Consider the following 22,980-nt stretch of genomic DNA (forward strand, 5'->3'; position numbering starts at 1 on the left):
TCCATCTACTTTGAGGAGGCAGCTCTTCCCCAGTCATCTTTTGAGTGCCTTCCAACCTGGGGGCTCATCTTCCAGCACTATATCAGACAATGTTCAGCTGTTATTCATAAGGTTTTCACTGGCTAATTCTTTTCAGAAGTAGACTGCTGAATAATTCTTCCTAGTTTGTCTTAGTCTGGAAACTCCGCTGGAACCTGTCCACCATCGGTGACCCTGCTGGTATCTGAATACAGGTGGCATAGCTTCCTACAAACTTGTAGGTCAGCTTAAACATATGTAAATGAATCGGAATGACCTAATCACGTCTTCTACCATGAGTCAAAAATAGGGAGGGCAGGGCAGGATCAGTCCTCCCCAGCCCCCCAGTCTCTGAGGTCATATAGCTCCAGAGAAGCTTTTGAAAGACCACTTCCAACTAGGTGGAAACCCTTTTTAGACAAAAGATAAGAAAAGAAAAATTGCTGCTTTGCTATAGTATCAGAAATTGGGTGGATCCCAATCATAAAAGAACTGTAAACAAGTTCTCTCTATTGTAGGAGAACTCTGAGAAGCCAAAAATTAGGAATCACAATTAGACACATCTGAAATGGCCTGGGAAAATGTTTCCAACCCTAGCCAGAGACTTAAGGTTATATCTGTATCAATGAATTAATCAGCTGAGCAGAGATTTTGTGATAAAATCAGTTGATAAAATCTTTAAAGGCTAAAATTAGATTAGGAAAATTCGGGAAATAGTAAAAGTTGAGTGAAAATTTAGAATGTTTAAACAGACTTTATTTCAACTACAGTTATGTTTTATAGCGTACTGGCTTAAAATAATTTCCAAGACCTTTTAGGTAACTTATTAATTGAGTAAATAGATATTTGTCATTATTTAAGTTTGTATACTTTTGCTTTTTTATGCCACAAGAGAAAGAATATATATACTTAAGTCTGCAAATGAATGTGTTGATTTTTGCCATTTTAAAGAGATGCACTATAATAGATATGCAACAAAGACAGCGTTTTAAGAGGTTTATTAAGGAAAAATTACTTGATATGGTCAAAAGTTTTATCTGTCTGACTGAAATTTAATTTATGAGATTTTAGGAACTTTAATGTTACTTAGCATATAAAAAACAAAGAATTAGATTTCTCGCTGTTAAATAACAAAATTTTCTGTGATTTCTGAGTTGAAGAGTTAATTTATTTGTGTAATCTGCCTCGAAGACAAAGGTTTAGCCACTCAGAGTAAGATTCCTGAGTCAGAAACCAAGCCGCGTGGCTTTAGGAAAAAACAAAAAAGCAAAGGTTTTTACCTTTAAAATCTTTGGTTAAATAACTTTTGTTTCTTGGTGACCTTTAATAAACGCCTGACAACCTTGAAACTTCATGGAAAGCCACAAAAATTTTTTTATAAAGGAAAAGTGCTAAAAAGTTTTGCTTAACATGTTATAAATTACATGGAACGTGTTGTCAGAATCAAGAGAAGTGCCTGATTCTCTTTGGGTTAAAATTTATATATTAGTGTTTCTGCTTATGTTTTTGCCTAATATTAGACAATAAACATATAATATGTCATAATTTTGTTATTATTTCTTAATTGCTAACTTGGTCACGACTTTATCAAAGCTAATGGCTTGACTGGGGAATTCACAACATTTACCTATGAAGTTTTTTTTATTACTATTTAGGTATTTAGAGACTTGATAATCTTGGTATATCCTGACTATATGGTATTATGTCTCAAGATTATTATGTATTATATCTGAAGCTCTTTGAAAATAAGGTTAATCATTATATTTAGAAATTTTTTTTATCTAAAGTGTTTTTAACTGATTTTATTTGACCTTTGCATTATGCTTGTAATTAATTTCTATAAGGTGTTTCACAATTAAGAGTATTATTTTTATAAATTAATTATGGCCATATTAAGTTTTGTCATCTGCAGATAAGTTTTTATTTTGCTGATTTGCCGAAAACGTTTGACCAAAATGTCTCAGGAAAACGATGGACTATATTGGACTTGTGAAAAGGGCTGTGACTAGACTCAATAAAACTACCAGAACTCTTATGCAGAAGCTGATGGGTTCACAGACTTGGGCTGATCCAGAATCACATGGAAAAGAAATTAACTACATTAAGACTGAGTAAACTAGAGGATACTATGGGTTTTATGTAGGAGTATTGTTGATGTTTTAAGGTCCTACTTTCTGGATACAAGAAATCTTTTCCTTTCTCCTAAATTATCTAGGAGTTGGATATTTTAACTTTTGAATTAGAAGTTCCTGTTGGTCAACTTAGCAAAGTTGTAAATATCATAACCAGAGAAGTGTCTGAAGTTCGAGCTGTAATTTTACAAAATAGAACAACGTTAGATTCCCTATTAGTCTCTCAAGGAACAGTTTTGTGCCTTCATGGATAAATGTTGATGTAGTTATGTTAATACGCAATCTGAGGTTTTGCAGAATGTAGTTGCTGCTGAGGCACGTGAAAAGCAGTTACTGATGCTGTTTATGTATAAACAAACACCTCGTGAGATTTGTTTCCTTGGTTCAAAGAACTTAGGGTCATGGTTTCATTGGTTATTTCAGATAATTGGCCTAATATTATTAAGTGTTTCTACCTCCTAGTTCACTGTATGGTGCCTGGGATCTTAAAAAACAGATGATGCCCAATTACCATTTATTGAGCATTTTCGATCAAAGATTCTATAGCAAGATCATGATCCAAAGGAGAGTACCATGAAAGAGTTGTGATTCTCCTGGAATCCAGATTTCTGGCTTTCATGGAGGTTAGAGTAACCTACACAGGCTGTTGCCTTTGGGTGTCCTTTTGAACCTCCAGCTTTGAGAAAAAAAACTGGTTCCTGAAGCCACTTTTGAGTCACACAATGGTCCAGATAAACTAGTGAGAGCGTTTGGCTCTGGGCATTGTGCTTGTTTGAAGAATTCAGTCTGTTTTGGGAAACTGACTCCAAAGATTAGACTGAGAGTTATGTTTAGGGTAAATCAGTAATCAGTTTAATTGGTCTTCAAGACAGTGTCATATGAAATACTTGTCTAATGTTTATAATCAAACTCTCACCCTCTTACTATGCAGAAATTTATGTATCTTAAAGAAACCAGGCTCTCAGAAGAGATCGACCTCATGGCTCAGACTCCATTTTGTCTTAGGCTCCACTTCTGCTTCTGAGAAAGTGACCCATGACTGTTAATAGATAAACCAAGGAGGGGCAGCCTGCACTTGGGAAGAACACTTAGTATGTTTTAAAGAGATTAACTAAAGACCTCCAGTAGGAGAGGTCCTTCCTGTATTATCTTGCTTATCATGAATTCTCTAATGGAAACTTGTCACATGTAAATTTTTCTATATTTTCTATTTTCTCTAGACAAACTGTGTGTGTTCTTTATGGATATGTTTTTATGTGGTAGATCCAACTACACTAGTTTAGATGATCCCTTTCCAACTGATAGTGAATTTACGTGGGCAATCTCTTGTTTAGATTTCTGGTGAATGCATAGGCAATGCACTTTGGGAATTTTAGGATTACCTTTAAATATTCATAGTAACGATGCCAGTAAATATTGGAAAGGTAATGTTAAATTGTTACACATGGTAAAATGAAAGTCAAAAGAAAACTCATTGGTTCAGCACACAGGGTCTGGTTGGTAGCTTTAATTCCTATTTATGGTATAGCTGAATTGGAGAAATCTTTTAAGAAATTTATCAATCACTATGGGACTAATAGCAGACGAAGTTGCTAATGGGATGGAAACATGACAGGGATCTCTTTTCCCATAAACCAAGGTGACATGAGATAACAGAATAGCCTCAGATTTTTTATTAGTCCAAGAAAGTATAATCTGTGCTCTAGCAAATACCTCTTGTTGCATTTGGATAAGTAACACAGGAGAAGTAGAACATGATATAGGTAGAATTAGACAGCAAGCTACTTGGTTATACATTGTAACACCTTTACGAATACCAGATTTATTTGGTTGGTTACCATCCAGAATAAGTACATGGGTTAGATCACTACTGCAAGGGATAGTAATATTCTTAGTCTGCATCCTGATAGTATTAGGCATAATAAAATTTATCTTCTATTGTCTTACACACCTAAAAGGCAAAAGAAGGCCTCGGGTTAAAATGTTGATGTACATTGAGTCCATTCACTTCGGCAATGCGATTGATGAGAACATTGCTCTTAAGAGCCTGGTGAAGAACCTGATGGTATCTGGTGGAAAACCAGCACTGTGAGTTTAAAGAGCGTGCCATGGTCACCATCTAGGTACTCGACTAAGTCCAGGTATTGATCATTATTAATCATTGCTGTTATCTCCAATCTCTAATCAAAAGGAGGGAATGATTTAATAGATAATATTGGAACCATTATTCCTTGTCCTAGAATGTGACCCAGCTGGAGCTGGACTCACAAGGACACATCAACTGGGCCTGGAGGTATAAAGACAATAGCTAGGACAATTTTGGGAAACATCTTTTAGGGAACCTTCCACATAAGCTAATAAAACAACACAAAAAGCCCACATACTTTCCACTCTTATCTTTTTCTACTAGCATTTAGTGAATAGTAAGATTTGTTGGACCAATGAAGACCCTCCTGACTGTCATTACTGAAACCTGTACCAATGATTGTTAAGAAAGACAATTCAAAATATAGATCACAGTTGCTAGCCAATCTGTGAAAAGGTGAAGCTTTCAATGGTTTTCCTCATTTGTAACGTTAATATATTCTGATGATTCGGTAATGTTCCTTGGACTCGGGCAGACATGGCTCTAGCAGCATGTTTGTCCGTTTTCGCACTTTTGCTTATTCTGTAATATTTCCTTGGACTTGTGCAGACATGGCTGCAACAGCATGCTTGTCCGTTTCCCACTTTTTTCTTCTTTGAATATATGCCGAATAAAACCTTTCTTTTTGCTTTACTAAACATTATGATTTTTTTTTTCCCCCTACAGCAAGCCATTCCCAGAGACCATCTTTCCGCAAAACCATAGACAGGCCCATAAAATAAAAACATCCGAGAGGAACATGCTCCTTAGAACAATCAATTACACAAAATCAAAAGGGTAACATCTGCCCAGAAGGAAAGATGAGAAGGCAGGGAGGGGTAAAAAATCAGGAGGAAAGGAAACTGGAGCTTGGGCAGAAATGGGGAGAGTGCTGACACATTGTGGGGAATTAAACCAATGTCATGGAACACTTTATGTACAAACCCTCAAATGGGAAACTAATTTGCTCTGTAAAATTTCACCTAATGCACAATTAAAAAAAAAAATCGGTTTTAACTCGGGGAATTGACTACAGAGCCGGGTTTTTAAATCACAAATCCGAGGAGTGACACGATCACATTTCGGAAAGATTCCCTCCAATGAGAAGGCAGATAAGGTCAGGACCTGGTTTAATGGACACGGGAAATCGGGTGGAAGGGAGAAATGTGCAGGCCTAGTATAGGCAGAGTAATATTAGGGTCACATAACAATGTATAAATTTTTGAATGAGAGACTAACTTGAATTGTAAACTTCACTTAAAGTACAATAAAATAAAAAAAAGAGATTCCCTCCAACTATAGTGGAAGGGATGTATGGGAGACGGAAAACAGTAAGCCAATAATAAGAATAATAAAGCAGCTTTCTCTAAGGTACAGCAGTAAGGGATGCTGATCATCTGGCAGATGCTGCGGGGACTGGGACGACTTGAGAAGTATTTAGATACTTCTCTCAAGGCTTGGTGTGGAGTTAGACGATGTCCTCCGTGAGCGACAGCGAGGACCCTTAAACCTGGTTTGGGTTTTAAGGGCACAGGGCGCAGAGGGTCCTAGAAGTAAGGGAATCCCTACCCCCACTGAGATGATAGATTAATTGAGGCCTTTGGGCTTGAGGGCGGCCAAGGGGGCATCCCACTCTCCGACCTCAGCTGTTGACGGCAGCGGCGATGGGTGGGGGCGATTAGTACTGTCTGTGGCCACTCCCGCCGCACAGCTAGGAAAAGCGCTGAGTCATTCTGATCCCCCTCCTCTCTTCCTCCTCCGGCACCCCTAACCCACTCTGGCTCTCGCGAGAGCCCAAGAGACTATAAAGGCAGCGCCCCGGGAAGAGTTCGCTCATTCATTTCCTGCCTGGTCTCGCTACGTTCTGGTAAGTACTGGTGAGTGAATGGGCGCATGGCCTCGCAAACCCCACCCCACCCGCTGCTGCGTTTTGCTCTCTTGCTTTTCTCTGGGGCCTACCCAGGTTCTGCTGCAGGCGCTGTGACCGGTGAGGCAGCCCGGTGGGTCCCGGCGCCCGAGAGTGTTTGGGTGGTACGCTCACCCCTCGTTGCCCTTGCTCTTGTGGTTTCGGGGTCCTGGTTGAACCACCACGCTAGCACCGGCTCCAGTCTCTTCCTCGAGCAGAGGGTGCTAGTTGGCTTGGCGCGGCTGCTGGGTGAGGTGGGGTGGAATCTCCTCGGCTAGCCGCTTGCGGGGCAGGGCGAGTTCAGAAAGCTTCTGGAATGAACGTGGAACCTGATCTGTGGCTGCAGAAGGCTAAGCGGCCGTTGTGTGGTGGGGGTAAAAGCGGTGCGGGTCCGGAGCTGTGATTTGCTGTGAAAGTTCCCGAAATGCCCTCGCTGAAGACTGCACAACCTTTTCTGCTGGTGCTTTTCGGACTACTACGGTGAGGGTGACGGGAGCGGCGAGAAGGTACCTGAACTGGGTTTGGAGGCGTGGTCCTCTCCAGGAGCTGTTGGGGCGTATCTCCTGAGGGGGCCGCATCGGCCGGAAGTCTAGCGTACTTTCCCATTGGTTGGTCAGGCTTCTGTGGTGTTGGGGCCACCTGGAAAAACAGGTTTGGAGCCTGTTTTTGTTAGGGTCACACTCCGTCGTCAAGTTGCAGTGTACGTTACAGTTTCTTTGTTAAATGGTGAATGGTGTTAAAACAGTTGTTCTTTTAAACAGGCTGTGAAAATTTTGCGACGATCGATTCTAGGCGTGTGCACGTTTCCTTTGGTTGTATTATGAACCGAGAACTTTGGGACTTACTGGAAAATTAGTCTCTTAGGGCTTTCAAACCGATGATTTAGCTGAGTTAAATCTTTACTTATTTTGGAGTTGAGTTGGGTGAATCTTACGCATTAAACTGAATTCTTGGCTCTACTGATTTTTATTCTGGGATCTCGGCCCCGAGGCCAGAAACCCATTTTTGAAACAATTTCTAGGGCTAAAAACAACACCGAAAGTTTTTAAGTTGAGTAGGTGCCAGAACCTCGGTCTGGATTGGGTTTAGGGCATGTGCTTTCTTGGGCAAATCCACCTGGAGAAAGTTCGTATGTGCTTTCCATGTTCTAAAGAGTGAGGCGCAGTCCGCAGAAGGGCAACATGATGGCTTGTGGGAGTCAGGCAGTCAGTGTTGGTGGCTTTGTGCATTGTGCACTTGGGTTCTGGTTTGAGAGCTTCCACCCTACCCTTCCCTTCTCTTCTTGTGTATAACGGAAAAGAAGAAAAAAATGCCGTTTCATAAATGTCTAAAAAAGTGGAAAAGGTGGCTTTGACTTACACAAAAATGATGCTCTTTAAATGAAAACAAAGGCTGAGATTCAGAGACTCTTGTAACATCTGATTTTGCCCCAGAAATTGGGAAGCTTAGATTGTAGCCCTTCCATTGTGACCCTTGGCTACTAGCTTGCACTACTAATATAAAAATTATGTATTCAGGGCCACTGGATAGGATTTTTCTTGATTCTTCTACAGCTAAGTCCCTAAGTAGGTGAAGGCTACCTTTTATCTAGAAAAACAAGACTTATTTCTAATTCATTTTCTCTTGTATCTTTTCCAGGTGATAACAAGATGTCTTCAGGAACTGCTAAAATTGGGCACCCTGCCCCCAACTTCAAAGCTACAGCTGTTATGCCAGATGGTCAGTTCAAAGATATCAGCCTATCTGACTACAAAGGTAAGAGTGATTACATTGGCCTCATTAAAATGGAATTGTTTTATAATCCAGAGATAACTTGTTGAATTTCTGTATGTTATATTTGATTTTAAAATTCTTTATATCTTCTAGGACAAGGCCTTTAGAGCAGGAGTTTGTTACGCTTATCTTGACGTGAAAGGATGATGATCAGTGTTGAGAGTAGATATCTAGGTCCACACCTCTTCTGGAGAAGGCACATGCTTCATTATATGTAACCGTATTAGTTGAATTTGATTTTTTCAGTACTTCTCTTGAATTGTTTATTCTCATTATCTCTTATCGTAAGAGGCCTGGCACAGTAGTTAAGAGCGCGGTGGCTAACCAAAAGGTCGGTAGTTCAAATCCAACAGCTACTCCTTGGAAACCCTATGGAGCAGTTCTTCTCTGTCCTATAGGGTTGCTATGAGTCGGAATTGACTCGACAGCAACGGGTTTGGTTTTTTCCTTATATTATCAAGTCTTTCGGCTCTGATACTGTTTAGTGGTCATTCGTGAAATGTGTGTGTTACGGCCATTATATTGTTAGGCAGAGGGCTCAGGCCCATTCCCTCGACTGTTTTTGCTCCCTAGAGAAGAGCTGATGTCACAGCTGAAACAACTCCCTTTTCTCTTGTCATAGTTACATGCAGACACTTGGCAGTCTCTAATGAGGCTATTCCTTTCTTGCAGTCCTGTAGCAGCTGGGTCTCCGGGGGACAACTGGAGATAAAAATTCCTTCTTAGTGTTGTAGTATCAGTTTTTGGAGTTGGCTTTTGGGTAGAACTTGGAACTAGGTTTCCTAACACATCACACTTGTTAGATGGTGATGAGAGCAAGTCAGTGGGGCCCTATGGAGGGAAGCTTCTCCTGACAAACAAGATGACACCAGAGGTAGGTGACCTTGGCCCAAGAGTATAGGTACTAGGTCTAGGAGGAGCTGCTCTCTGCCTTCCAGGGCTTGATTTGCTGAGGCTTCAAAGTGCTTGTTAGGCAAAGCCCTGGAGGAGTTATTTAGATGAGTCACTTTCTAGTTACTTTGCTTTTCAAAGTAAATGTCAAAAAAAGGCCTTTTGTTTGACTCTCTGAACAGTGCCACTACCTGTTAACGAAGTGAAGGTTTGGAGTTATTCCATAGCTTAGCACATTAGGTGTGGTGAGAGACTTCTGGACAGACTGACGCTCTACTTCAACTGGTAATCTGAATGACTTCAGTAAAATTCCAGTTAGAAGTTCTGTTAACCTACCGGGATCTTTGAAACTTTCCTTATAAGATCTTTATCTCTTGTTTTGTAAGGTTTGTTAGGAACGAGTTTGTGTTGATTCAGGTGGTTACAGGTCCTTACCTGTCCCATCACTGTGTTCATTGTGGAAGACGTACAAAGGCTCTGACTTCCTCTTGTTGGTTTTTTGTCATCTGGCAGCAGAGAACTTAGCAGTTCAGCTTCTTCTGGGCTGTCTTTTTAAGCATTGGCAATATGCCACCCAGTTAAAAGTGATAATTGCATTTTGCTTTCTTTCATTGGAGTAAGAACTTGGTGTTTATACTCTTGCCTTAGCCACCCATAGAAGTAATTTTATAGTTGGCAGCTAATGTGGAGGCAGAAGAATAAAGCATAGAGCTAGAAAGAACTTTTCCCATTTAGATGCATGAGTCCCCAGACCCTCCTGCTGCAACAAGTTCTAAAATAGATGCTAGGAGACAGCTATGTTAGAGAGGTCTTGCATAGGGCTTTGAATCTATTTGTTCCTGTTCGAACTTCTGCGGAGAATTGCATTTTTAACAAGTTCCCAGGTGACGCTGATGCTGCTGGTTACGGACCAAGTCAGAACCACTAGTACAACATTGGTTCTCAAAGTTTATTACACGTAAGAATCACCTGGGGATCTTGTTGAAGTGTAGGTCCCGATTCAGTATATCTGGGGTGAAGTGAAAATTCTCAGCAGGGGTTCGACGACCTGGTCTTGCCAGTTAACAATTGTGTGTCTGTCTACTATCAACTTAAAAAGGCCTTTTTCATAGGAAATGTGTCTTTAGGTTTTCATTCTCTATAAGGCTAATCTGTGAATCCTTTTCTTTTCAGGAAAATATATTGTGTTCTTTTTTTATCCTCTTGACTTCACCTTTGTGTGCCCCACGGAGATCATTGCTTTTAGTGACAGGGCAGAAGAATTTAAGAAACTCAACTGCCAAGTGATTGGTGCGTCTGTGGATTCTCACTTCTGTCATCTGGCTTGGTAAATCTCTTGGTCTGTTTGGCATGTGGACTTAGTATAGTAACTAAGCAGCAATTGGGAGACATTGGCAGTAGACTTTCTTAAGTGTTGACTTCTGGCTTCTTGTGAGCAGAGTACAGAGGCTCTTGACTTCCTCTTGTTGCTGTCTTAGCACCTGATGCAGATAAGCGGCAGCTTGAGTTGCGGCTGAGTATGCTCTGGTGACCTTAACTGTTTTCAGCCATTCACTTTGCTGGTGGAAAGACTTGAGTATTGGGAGAGTTAGATAAGAATATGGGAAAGAGGAAGGAATGGGTACATTTAATGCTCTGGCTACACAAGACTTTAAATGAATGTGATTGTATGTGTGTGCCTTTTGCTTGTAGGATCAACACACCCAAGAAACAAGGAGGGCTGGGACCTATGAACATTCCTTTGGTATCAGACTCCAAGCGCACTATTGCTCAGGACTATGGGGTCTTAAAGGCAGACGAAGGCATCTCATTCAGGTAAATACCTGCTGGGGGCGCTGACATTCATCAGGAGAATTGTTGGATTGGCTGAGAGCCATTTATTTGGAGAAGACTAGAGCCCTGATTTGCAGATACTCTTGCCTCATTCCATTCTTCATGCAGGGGCCGCCTCACTAAGGCAAGGCCACTTCAGGTCTTGGAGACCAGCGCCATTTACTGAGCAAATTACTAAACCTGTACTGCCTCATCCCTCAATCCTTCAATCTCTTCCAGAGGCCTCTTCATTATTGATGATAAAGGGATCCTCCGGCAGATCACTGTAAATGACCTCCCTGTTGGCCGCTCTGTGGATGAGACTTTAAGACTTGTTCAGGCCTTCCAGTTCACGGACAAACACGGGGAAGGTGAGCCAGATGTCTGGTGACCAGACAGCAGAATCGTGGTGGTAGGGTAGGAAAAGTGGCGCAACAAAGTTTGTCAGATACAAAAAGAAAGGGTGATTTATGTCTCATCAAAAAATAGAAATCTCTGTGTATTACTATGGGTCAAGGAGGTGGGGATAATGGAAAAGCTTGGGAAGAATATAAAGGTTTTTTGTTTCAAGTAAATACTCCTGGCTTCTACCCTGCTCATTTAGAATCACTCACGGCTGCAGATTTTACAGGGAGTGTAGGAGAGGATCTCTGGGTATGTTGGAGCAAAACAAAAGGTTGAGAATTGCATCTAGAGATGAATTGTGCCATTTTTGACAAGTGTGGTGGGAAGAGTTTACCCTCTAGTCAGTATTTATTTTTACTGGGGTTTTAAAAATACATAAAGGGTAATATATATGCTCTGAAAATTGGAAAATAAAAATAGGACTAAGATAATAACTTAGCAAAAGATAATAGGTAGATAGATGTAGTTAACACATCTGTTTTCATACTTTTTTTATTTTTTAAATGCATTCTGTTGTACAGTGATGGTATTTGTACAATCAGTTATTGTATATCAAGTTTATATAAATGTTTAATGTAAAAATGTTTAAAAAGTGGGGAGGATTCGATGAAATACCTATATTCTGGAATTGTCACGATCAAAGGCATTGTTTTTATAAGTCTGTCCCTATAAAACCTAAACATGACCAAGCACATTCAACTTTTGATTTTTGTGTAGCATTTGCTAGAGTATGAGCCTTTCTTTTCCTTTTGCCCCAGAAATAGTAGTTCTGTCCTTACATGTTCTTGTTGCAGTGTTGTGGTAAAGTAGAGCCCCATTTGATCTCAACTTTTGAGTTGTAAGGCTGTATAGCTTTTTGATTTTTCTTTTTCCTCTTTGTATCTGTTGTTGGAGTCAGACAATTTTATCCTAATGAAGAGTTGGCTTAGTTTTTAAGGACTCAGCTCTTGAGGTACCTGGTTTTGGGTATGTAGGAGAGTGGGAGTCTTGACCCATCCCAAGCTTAATGTAATTATGGACAAGGTAATTGTGATTAAATGCTACTGATTTCAGATCAAGGCCCAGGTAGGTTTGGTTCATGACCTTGGACAAATTTCTTCCCTTACTACATCTAAACTTTTTTCTCTGGAAGATGAACAGTTCAGAGTAGCCTTCTAAGATTCATTTCAGCTCTGATCTTGTGAAGAGATGAAGTTGTTAAGAGTTTGGATAAGTGGTTTGTGTTTGAGGGACCCAAAAGTGGTTAGAGTGAAAGGCTGAATAATAGGGTCAGTGAGCACTGATACCAGGAGGCACCATTTGCAGAAGCATGTCTGGGCTTTAGCCTGGCTGATTGCAGGAGTAGACAGACACCTGAGGCTGCCCCCTGGTGGGGGGATGAGGTGCTGCCACAGGGCAGAAGGAGGGGGAGTGGTAAAGTCGGCCATTTCCTGGACTTCCCTAGGGCCTTGCATATAGGTTAGACTCTTTGGACCCAAGCTTGTGACACTGTAAAACTTGCTTCTTCATATTCTGTACTGGTTTCTGCTACCTCCTATCCCATTAGTCCTGGCACAGTCTTTTATGGCATGTAATATAATAGTCCCCATTTGAGAGCCTATGAATGCTGTAATGTTCATTTGACAAATAATACCGCTATTGCTAAGGACCAGTAAACCAATACTTAAACACACCATTTATTCATTGTAAATGGTGGAATTGGGATCCAAATTCACTTTTTTTTTTAGGTAATTAAAGATGTTGAAAAAGACATTGCTTCGGGCCTTCTGTGCTGGAGTAGTTCTCATATTGGAGTTACTATGAATGGTGTCATTTTCTATTGCACTTTTAAAAAGGCTGGTTTATGTGAAACTCTGCTAGTTCTGCTGGGCTCCATATTGATTCTTATAAACTTCTCTTAAGTGTTGATCTTTCTGCCTGTCATTAAAACTGGTATGGTTTTAAGTGCTGTGAAGCCCAAGTGCCAAGGAGATGGAGTTAGCAAGGTCATCCTTTCTGGTTCATTATTCCTCCTACTTAGCTGTGAGGCCCAGCTCTTTGTGTCATGATTTACAATTGGGCTATTCTAAAGCTTTGTGTTTTTTTGGTACCCTTTTAGTATACCTGATTCCAAGCTTCTGTCTGGCTTTTCTACGGGAGCAGATCGCCAGGTCTTCTGTCCCTCAGAGCCGCTGGTGTGTTCAAACTGCTGACCTTTTCAGTTAGCAGCTAAGTGCTTTAATCATTGCGCCACCAGGGCTCCATTGTTGATGCTAAGGGACCTGTATTTTAACCCTTCGGTGTTAGCACAAATAACTACATAACAATTAGATGGAGATTTCAGGAAAGTAATGGCAGCTGGGTCTGCTGTTTAGCTCTTGTTCCATCCATACGTTGTGCCCAGAGAGCTGGTTTTAGACTCTGACGGCTATATGACATCTTCCAATATAAAGGGGCTTCCTTCTCTTACTTGAGCAAGTGAGACTCTTGTTGCTCCATTACTGGACTTTGGTGCCTACATGTTTTGTAGAAGACAAACAGCAAATCAGATAATGGCTTGAACTCTCTTTGCCTCACTTTCCTCAGGCTAGCTCAAGGAGTATAGCTCGCTCAGCATTGTAGGAAATGGTTGAAGGCTATGCTTTCTGCATAGTGTGTGAAAGATCTAAACCCTGACCTTTTACTTAGAGTAGAAGGTATTTTTACTTAGTGAGACAACCTGGCCCTTCTGTGGAGTTCAGGCTATCTAGTTTGGCAGAGTTGAAAGATGTTGGGTAGGTATCCTCTTCTTGAGGAGGCAGACTGGTTATTGCCTTCAGATCTCTAAACTTCTGCCAAAGGGGAAATAGTAGCTTAATGTTAAAGGTTTAAGAAATACAAGCTTTCAAGGACTGACCTGGGACCTAGTCCTAGCTTTGTCTTTTTTTTAGTTTGTTTCTTTTGTGGGTATGGAGAAGTTAGGTTAAGTCATTTAAATTATTATTATTATTTTTTAAATAAGTATTTGAAGAACACATACAAGTATGGAGAACATTATTAATACCAATTTGTCTACCTACTTTAATATTTTGCCATATTTGCTTTTAGACAGACTTTATTTTTAGAACACAGCATCAACTATTGAAACTCTTGTTACTTTAAATTTCAGGTGTACCTCATGAATAAATTCAGTAGAATAGTACAGTAGGGTTTTGGTGAGGATTAAATTATGTTTGTAGTTGGCCTTGGAGTAAAAAGGCTGAATGATCTCTAACAGATTGCAGGACAGGCTCCTTGGGCTGAGATCTGGTTTTGAGGTGGTCCTTCGTTCATGAGAGGAGGGTGGTGCCCACCACTGAGCTGGTTACTGATGAGTAGCATTTTTCTCTTACAGTGTGCCCAGCTGGCTGGAAGCCTGGCAGTGATACCATCAAGCCTGATGTCCAGAAAAGCAAAGAGTATTTCTCCAAGCAGAAGTGAGCGCTGGGCCATTTTAGTGCCGGCCTGCAGTGGGCAGCCTTGAGAACAAAAACCTTTTGTACTTCTTTTCATGCATAAAATACAAAGCCTTATACTTGGCTGAGACCTGATATGTGAATAGGTATAGGCCTTTTCTGCAGGGGTTGGGGAGGGCAGCCTTTCTTTACCCTGGTGGAAATGGCCTGAGCTCTGTGCTGTGGGCCAGCTAACATGTATCATGTACCGGTAGTGGAGCATGAGCCCATGGATTTCTTGTAGTTCCTATTAAACTTGAACCAAGACTTTGATGTTTCTTCATTTTAGAGGGTATTTACCATTGATTTTAAGAAAAATTTACTCTTTGCTTTCCCTCTTGAAGGGGAAAATGAGTGAGAGCTACGTCAGAATCAGGAAATTATATTGAGGGGAAATGCAGGTAAACATAGGGAATGTAACTGAGCTATGGTGTCGTATGTTATTTTACTACATCTGGAGATGAACTAGCCCTGGAATAGTGTTGGCCAGGGCACTGAACTTACACTGCAGACTGGGTTGCAGGTAAGACCCCTATGAGATTGCCTGGGTATCTCCGTTTACACGATTGTAGGGAGGGCTGTGTGAGAACCAGAGGCTTAGCCTCTTCTGCTAAATGCCTGGTGCTAGCTCTGTAAAAACAGAGTTGTAGGCTCCTGTACCTTTGGAACTGAAAGGAAGAGGGAGACACACACAGGGTTGGTGGCCTTGGGGTAGGGCTTTCAGTAGCAGAACAGTCCTGAGCACATCTCACCTTTCTTGGGTTATAGCCTTGATTAGAGGATAGATAGCTACCATTGAGTGGTTTCTGACTCATGGTGACCTTATACAACAGAATGAAAGGGTGCCTGGTCTTGCATCATCCCCAGGATCCCTGGTGTGTTCCAGTCCACTGTTGTGGCTGCTCTGCCAGTTCATCTCACCGAGGGTCTCCTTTGCCTTCGCTGGCCCTTCATTTCACCAGACATTCCCTTCCAGGGACTGATACCTTCTGATGATGAGTCGTCCAAAGCAAACAAGTCGGACAATGCTCTGTTGAGATCTAGGTTTTCATCGGCTTGTTTTAAGCAGTAGAAGCCAGGCCTTTATAATTAGAGGATAGTTGGTCCTTTTTTTTTGACCCTCATCCATATCATTATCCTGAGAGGGTTGCTGGTGGGGAAAAGTTGGGTTCCTCATGGGTCCTTGAGACTGTAGGACAGATTCAGAACTGAGGATCCTTCAGTGTGTCATGGGGTGTTCTTCCATACACTTATTTCCTTCAGCTACGCTAACCTGCCCAGTCCTCCAGAACCCAGACTAGAGCTAAGAGCAGCAGTGCAGGATTCCTGAAGCCTTTAATAATGGCCAACTCACCACTTTTCTATATGCCAGGCACTGTTCAATAGTGCTTTACGTGAATTTATTCATTCTTCACACAACAATCCCATGATCTGGGTACTCTTTATTTAGGGGATGCTTGCTGCTCAGACTCTGTAACTAGTATCTTGGTACACTGTGAAGAAATGGTAACAGGCAATTAATACTCCCATATTCCAAGATAGGTGGGAATGCTGGATTTGTCTTGATCTTTGACTTACTGTCTTAACCAAACCTTAACTTCCCTGAACTTTACCTATATTATCAAAAATAGTCATCTTGTACCCTAAATAAAACCTCTCGTCAAAGCCAAGAAAGTTTTAGCAAGTACCATTGTCATAAATAGGGGTCCCACAGAGGAGGAATGGTATCAAGGGCCAGGGGATGCAGCTGGTGACACTCTGGGACTGAGCCAGCCCCGTACTCTGCTGGAAGTCTGGGGCTTAGGGATGAGTGTGGTAAGGGGATGAAGCTCAGGGGATACTGGGCTATGCTCCTCTGCAGGCAGAGTGAAGCCCAACAGGGCCCAGCGCTGGGCTGGCGGAGTAGAAAAGTAGGCCTTCTGCTCTTCTGAGTAGCGCTCCTGGGGTGTCACAACATCCCTGTAACTCCAGTCACGCCAATGGAAGTTAAAGGCTTCAAGCAGAGTGATGCGGTCAGCTCTTGTAGGAACACAGTCAGTGGGCTTCGTGGGTAGCAGGTCTGGCACCTCTATTCCTGGCAGCAGTACCACCCCTCGGATGGCAAACCAGCCCCCATATTGGGGGTGTATACACACACCTGATATGTGCTGGGGAGAGGATAAAGAAAAGCAAGGTCATAGAGATCACCTTGACACCAGGTCCACTCACCATTACTGCAAGCTAGTCTTGTTCACTTAAATCACTCAGTGGATGCTGATTCCACGTTAGATGCCCTTGAGTCAGTTCTGACTCATAGCGAACCTATGTACAACAGAATGAAACACTGCCTGGTCCTGCACCATCCTCATAATCATGCTTGAGCCCATTGTTGCAGCCACTGTGTCAATCCATCTCATTAAAGGTCTTCCTCTTTCTCGCTGACCCTCTACTTAACAAGCATGATGTCTTCCAGGGACTGGTTCCTCCTGCCTACATATAAGCTTGTCCTTTCTGTGCCTGGACTTGCCCTCTCCTGAACAACCCTTTTCATAAGCTCACTCTGACCATGAGGAAGGGCTCCTTAGGCTGAGCCTCTATCAACTTGTCAGTCATGCCACTGGTCTGATCACTGCTCTGCCCCCTCCATCCTGGAATAGCCCTGTAAGACATTGTTTTAAGAACATACCAGGTTCTCTGACCTGACGTGTCCCCAGGTAGACTCCAGAAAGTAGGCTGTGGGGCTGACCTGTGGCTAAGGCACAGCTTCTTTGTGCTGGATTGTGTCTACCAACTCCTCCATCCAGAAGAGGCAGGAATGTGGGAGGGGCTGTCACCATTTTCACACAGTACCCACCCATTCACACTTGTCCTCTAACCTGGGTCCCCCAGGGGTCAGCCTCCACGTCCTTTCGTTGGTAGTAATAAGCAGCCCCTGCCACATGGGCTGCCGTCTGAGCCAGAATCTTGGGGCGTCGGTTGGGATGTACCTCATAATCAGCAATGACTTCGATCTGCAGCTCTGGGAGGCTCTGGGATAGAGGACAAGATGGAGGCTCCTGTCAACATGAGAGGAGTGATGACCTTGGGAGCCCTAATTCTGTGTTAATGTCCTGTCCTCAAGTCCCATATGAAGGGATGAACATGATCTTAACCTGGGGGAGGGAGGCTCCAGTGTGGAGAAAGTTACAGTTCTGTTCTGGAGAGCCCATGTTTGAAGGGAAACACACAAGGTCTTGCTCAGAAATCTCCACTGTGATGGGTGACTTGGCCCTGTTCTCAAGAGCTCCTGTGGAGGAAGACATAGCCCAGCTGTGGGGAAACCGAAAACGTGTATGAGTATGTCTGTGTATATGTTTCTGTGTGGTGGGATATTTCTGTCCTCAAAAGCCCTAAAGACAGAATAATGCTTGGGGCAGGAGAGGGATGTCTGGAGATGTCAGGCTTATTCCTATTGCAGTTGGAGGCTAAGGAAAGCCTAATTGGAGGCTCATATAAAGGTCGCCCATCTGTTAGGTGAGTGAGATTGATTTCAGATCTAGGGGGCTGCCAGAGGAAGGTGGTTAAACCTGGAGAAGGCACAGCAGGGAGAAATGATCACAGAATGTCAAGGCTGCCTTTAGGTTATCATTCCATCTGGGAAGTGGCTCCTAGCTCTAAGTCTAGATCATGATTCAGCTTGGAAGAGCTGGAAGCAGGCACAGGCTTGGGAGCTGGGGGAGGACAGGAGCCTTGCCCACCTGTCTAATGCGGCCCAGGTGGTAGGCCACACACTGGTCCACAGGGTCCATCAGTGTTCGCAGATGGCAGCTTTGCAGGAAGGGTTTGAGGGCCCGGTCAAACATGGCAGGTGTGCTGAGTACCAGGAAAGCCAGAGTAGGTCCGGGCAGGGGCAGATGGAAAGCTGGAGGCAGGAGTGCATTGTACCATGCCACCTGGGGCAAAGAAAAAGTTTAGAACAGGCTGGGCACTCTGGCCCCTAAGTCAGGAGGGTCAACCTATGCCTTAGCCAGGCCTACCTTAGCCTGACATTCAAGGCCTTATACACCTTGCCCCAGCCTCCATCTTATTACTGAATTCACTGATGTGTGTGTATCGGGAACTCTGAATTTGACAAGGAGTTTAGAGAGGCAGAGAGATCATGAACAACTAAGAACAACAGAAATTGATTGTACAATGATTTGTACAATGACATGGCCAGATGAGATCCTCTGAAATTAGAAACACTTTTGCGGAAGCTCAATTTTGAAGGCTGGGAAGGAAACTGACAGGCAAACATCAGGAGGTGGATCTGGTGTGTATTCTAAACAGAGGTCACAACATAAGCAAAGACAGAGGCAGAAAAGTATTGGGCATATTTGGAGAAAAGCAAATTGTCTAGTGGAAGGGTCTGTAGAGGGGAGTAGAGGGAAAGAAGGTGGAGAGATGAGGAGTGACATTGTGACTGTCTTTGAACACCAATTTAAGGTGAATCTAATTTGGCAATAATAAGGAGCCATAGAAGACATAAGGAGTAAACTGACTTCAGTTTTAAAAGATCAATCTGGCTGCAGTGTAGAGGACAGATTGGAGCCAAGGTGACAGGAAGGAGGCTACTGCAGTAATCCAAATGAGAAAGGATGGTGGCCTAGACCAGAGCAGAGATGGGTGGGACGGAAGGAAATGGATTTGGGAGAGGTTTAGAAGATGCAGCCTGTAAGTCTTGATGGCTGACTGGATGTGGGGTTGGGGAAGTGAGATTGGAGCCTAGCGCATCTGGTAGGGCTGCTGCTGTCTCCGTTCAGTGTACTAGGTCGTCCTCACTCTCCCCCATGCCCACCACCCACCACCCACCACTACCTCCACACCTTTACTCAAGTTGTTCTGATGTTTGGGATATACACAACCCTCCTCCTTTTCAATCCATCTTTTCAGATTTATAGCTCAATCCTATACTCCCTAGGAAGTCTGCTTGCTCAAGTTAGACCCAACTTATCTCTCTCCGTCTACATCCTGTCCAACATTCAGTAAAGAGGGTGGGGAGTGGGCTGTTTCTTAAGCGTCAGGCAAAGAACTCAAGCTGACTTAGCTCTGTGTCCAAGCATGCTGCTCAGTGCAGGGAGCACTGATGACAGGGAAATGGGCCTATGTAAATAAGTGTGGGGGTGGTGATGTTGAGACTTCTGTGCCAGGCGAGTGCACAGAATTTCTACCCAGCCCAGCGGTAGGTAGTGACTGGCTACATCATGAATTATCCTTCTGTTGGTAGATGAAACAAACCAGCCAATTGTTTCCTTGTTCAATTCCTTCCCTCCTCAGCTGACCTAAATCCTAGATATGCAAACTTTCTAGGCCGTGCTCTCTCCCATTTCCCTCTGGAAGCTTCCAAGGTGACTCTGGCTCCACGTGTCCCTGTCTTCCTATAAACTATATAAGTAATAATCAGGGCCACACAGGTTACTGGATCATCTGGTGTCTCTCATTTATCAGTTCAGTATTACACGGGCGTAAAAGGACAAATGTGCGCCCGCTTCTCTAGCTTTTTGACCCAAGTCCCCACTGACACCCTGCCCCAGTCGGTCAGATGGACACGGGCCAGAGGCTCTCAGGGAAGATCAGAAGACTCTCGGGTCCTCACGGCGGTCGGACCGAGACCAATGACACGCCTCGCCCTAGCACCGCAGGAGGGATAACCAACCTGGAAAGGATAAACCTCGAAGCCAAAAGGGCACAGCGTGTCCTCAATCTTCTGCTTCAGCTCTGCGACTTGCGGCTCCATAGTACACGCTACACGCTAAGCTTGCTGGGAAATGGAGTCTCTAGGCTAAATTGAGCCGTTAATTTCTTGGTAACTTGGACTCCATTTCCCAGGATCTACCGGGACAAGCAGCGGGACCCTGTTGACTCTGCGTGATGCATGTTGGGATACGTAGTTTACTTGGTCCTCAGAACCAAACGCTACAGAGTAAGGAAAACTCGGTTTCCCGGCAAGGGGTGTGACTGCACTATTGCTTCTAGGGAAACGTAGTTCCGCCGCCTCCATCGCCGGATGTTTCCGCGAGAGGCGAACTCAGTTTCCCAGGTGGCACTGCGGTAGCCATTCCGAAGTCTGATTTTTCCCGACCTCTCAGAGGGTTTGAAACCCGTGGCGGCAATAGTTCTCTGGCACCGGTTCGGCGCGATGGCGTCTGTGTCCAGGATCTGGGGAGGTCTGCAATATTTGGCGCCTTCAACTCCCACCTGACATCCGCTTATCAAGGTATTTTGCTTTTTCCTCAGTTCCCCAAGAGCGCCGCTCCCCTGTCTAGTTCCCAGAGTCTCAGTTCTGGTCTGGTATTGCATCCATACCCCTATTACCGCTTCCCCACCCTTTTCTTCTGATGTGAGGTTGTGGTCTTTCCTGGGCCGTGCTTCGGTATCCTTGGCTGGGAGAGCAAGGGCACAAGATTCCAGGAGCCAGACCTCTGCCACAGGATATGAGTAGGAGCCTGAGCTGGTCTGAGCAGCTCGACGTGCTTCTTAATGCCACTGATGGAAACGTGGCCCGAATTAAGGTGAGGGGGCGCCTGAAACCCCCAGTCTGCGGATCAGGTTAAGGGATCTCAGACAGCTCACTGGACTGTGCATCTGTTTATTTTGTAGCGGCGGCTATATCCCCTTGGGGTCTCCACCGCAGGTAGGTGGTGCCCCTTTTCCATCCTCAAGCCTTCTCACTTTCCAGGATCTGCTTTCTTCCAGTGCATGTACAATTTCCTACTTCTTACAAATTCCAGCTCTTTCTTTTCCTGAACTCTGTTCCACCATACAGATAGGCCCTGGACTTGTCTCTTCCTTGCTCCCTCAGCAGGGGACCTGGCTGGTACGTGGACTTCCCCTGTTTACTTGCCTCCCCAGTCTGGAGTCCGAGCTCAACAGCCCTGGGTTCTGAAGACTCCTCCCACTGTCCCAGAGGGACTGAGCTGGGCTGAAGCCCACAGTCCATCCTCTGTCTGGGATGCAGTTACTATTCTCCAATCTCAACTTAGATCCCAGGCGCAGGTGAGGTGTGGAACCCTAGGAGTGTGTGTGTGGGGGGGCACGTGCGTGTGGGGTTGGTGAAGCCCCTTACACAGTTGCTCATGTGGCTCTTCTGCGTGCGTAGGTGATTGAGGCACTAAGGCAGGCTGTGCAGGGCCTTCTGGAAGAACGAGAGCATCAGAAATACCAGATCTGTGCCCTGGAAGGTATCTGGCTGGCCAGTTATTTTACACACACACCCTCACAAATATGCAAACAATTTTGATGCACACTTGTGTGTGCGCATGAGTCTTGATTTGCAAATAGAGTCTCTGGGCTCATGTGGGAAGTTGTTAAGGGGCTGATCCCTAACTTGTCTTACTACAGCATCACTAAGGTTGCTGCAGGGGGGCCCAGAGAGGAGGGTCCTTCTCCTTGAGCAACGCCTGGAGGGACTTAGAAGGGGCCTGGAGGGACTTAGAAGGGAACTGCAGGGCCTTCGGAGCCAAGTGCAGGAGCAGGCCCAGGCTCAAGCCCAGAAGCAACCAGGACCAGGAAAGTACAGTGCTACCAGTGGCCTTTACCAGGAATTGCAGAATGAGTAAGTGATGTGTAAGACCCTTCCTTTTTCAGGCCTCTGAATTTCTGGGAGGCTGGTGGCTTCCTCCCTCTGGGCTTGCTGGTTGGCTCTAGAATGACACTGCTGTAATCCCTGCAGGCGGCAGCTGCTGTGGAAGGAGTCAGAGGTTCTGCAGGAGGAATTGAAGTTGCTGCAGGACCAACTGAGTAAGTAAAAGATTGTGGGTGGTGTTTTCTTGTTCTCCTTTTCTGGAAAGCTGTTTTGCTCTTTTCCTTTCATGGTGTGAGTATAGTCTTCCCAGTCAGCTTGGAAGCTTCCTAACAGCTAGACCAGAATGCTTCTGTCTCGGTTTTTAGCACCAGGCTGGGCAAAGGTAGGGAGGGGGAAAGAAAGAGGTTGGGGAACAGCCCCTGTACATTCTCTCTCATCTGCAGGCCAGCACCAGGAGTTGCTGCTGAAACAGATGACTGAGGGGCGGCAGGTTCAGGCCTGCAGCTGGAAGGTAGGATGAGGATTGTATCTGTCTCCTCATATCTCTCCATGAGCGCTCCTTCCTTTCCCTGTCTATCTGTTCTGCAGGCAGGCCAGGACACCCTCTCCCTTTCATCTCTTTCCTTCTCTTCCTTGTGCTGACTCCACCTCCCTCCAAAGCTCTTCTTCCCAATCCCTCTCCCCAGGCCATGAGTAACTGTCCTTGCCCACAGTAGGGTTCCAAGTGTGCTGAAGAGGCCAATCATGGGGTGGGGGTTTCCCTCTGGAGAGGGAGAAGTTTGGCCCAACCTGGGACCATGGTCTAGCAGATGTTGGAGCAACTACAAAGTGGCCAGGAGGGCAAGGGTCACGCCCAGGAGGCTGCCAGGATAGAGGCTCAGGATGGCCGGCAGGAGTTGGACCTCCTCAGGTCAGGGGATGTGGGTGCTGTGGCAGTGGAGGGA

At 44.2% G+C, this 22,980-nt stretch overlaps 2 protein-coding genes across 4 annotated transcripts; one reads left to right on the forward strand and one right to left on the reverse strand.

The window, feature by feature from the left end:
- Positions 1 to 6,097: 6,097 nt before the first annotated feature.
- Positions 6,098 to 14,795, forward strand: PRDX1 (peroxiredoxin 1). Of its 3 annotated transcripts, none has more exons than XM_004371798.2 (6): positions 6,098 to 6,142; positions 7,820 to 7,936; positions 10,019 to 10,172; positions 10,538 to 10,660; positions 10,898 to 11,028; positions 14,415 to 14,795. In XM_004371798.2, the coding sequence occupies exons 2-6, from the start codon at positions 7,831 to 7,833 to the stop codon at positions 14,498 to 14,500; spliced, it is 600 nt and encodes a 199-aa protein (XP_004371855.1). In that variant the 5' UTR covers positions 6,098 to 6,142; positions 7,820 to 7,830; the 3' UTR covers positions 14,501 to 14,795. The 3 variants fall into 3 exon arrangements, with proteins under 3 accessions (XP_004371855.1, XP_023582892.1, XP_023582893.1); XM_023727124.1 differs by having other exon boundaries at positions 6,108 to 6,152; XM_023727125.1 differs by lacking the exon at positions 6,098 to 6,142 and adding an exon at positions 6,519 to 6,661.
- A 768-nt stretch (positions 14,796 to 15,563) lies between these two features.
- Positions 15,564 to 18,426, reverse strand: MMACHC (metabolism of cobalamin associated C). Its single transcript, XM_023727123.1, has 3 exons — positions 18,231 to 18,426; positions 17,370 to 17,522; positions 15,564 to 16,661 (listed from the first exon to the last, which is right to left on the reverse strand). The coding sequence occupies exons 1-3, from the start codon at positions 18,333 to 18,335 to the stop codon at positions 16,242 to 16,244; spliced, it is 678 nt and encodes a 225-aa protein (XP_023582891.1). The 5' UTR covers positions 18,336 to 18,426; the 3' UTR covers positions 15,564 to 16,241.
- Positions 18,427 to 22,980: the final 4,554 nt, after the last annotated feature.

The sequence above is a fragment of the Trichechus manatus genome, unplaced genomic scaffold, assembly GCF_000243295.1.
Source record: "Trichechus manatus latirostris isolate Lorelei unplaced genomic scaffold, TriManLat1.0 scaffold00015, whole genome shotgun sequence".
In the NCBI taxonomy this organism is placed as follows: domain Eukaryota; kingdom Metazoa; phylum Chordata; class Mammalia; order Sirenia; family Trichechidae; genus Trichechus; species Trichechus manatus.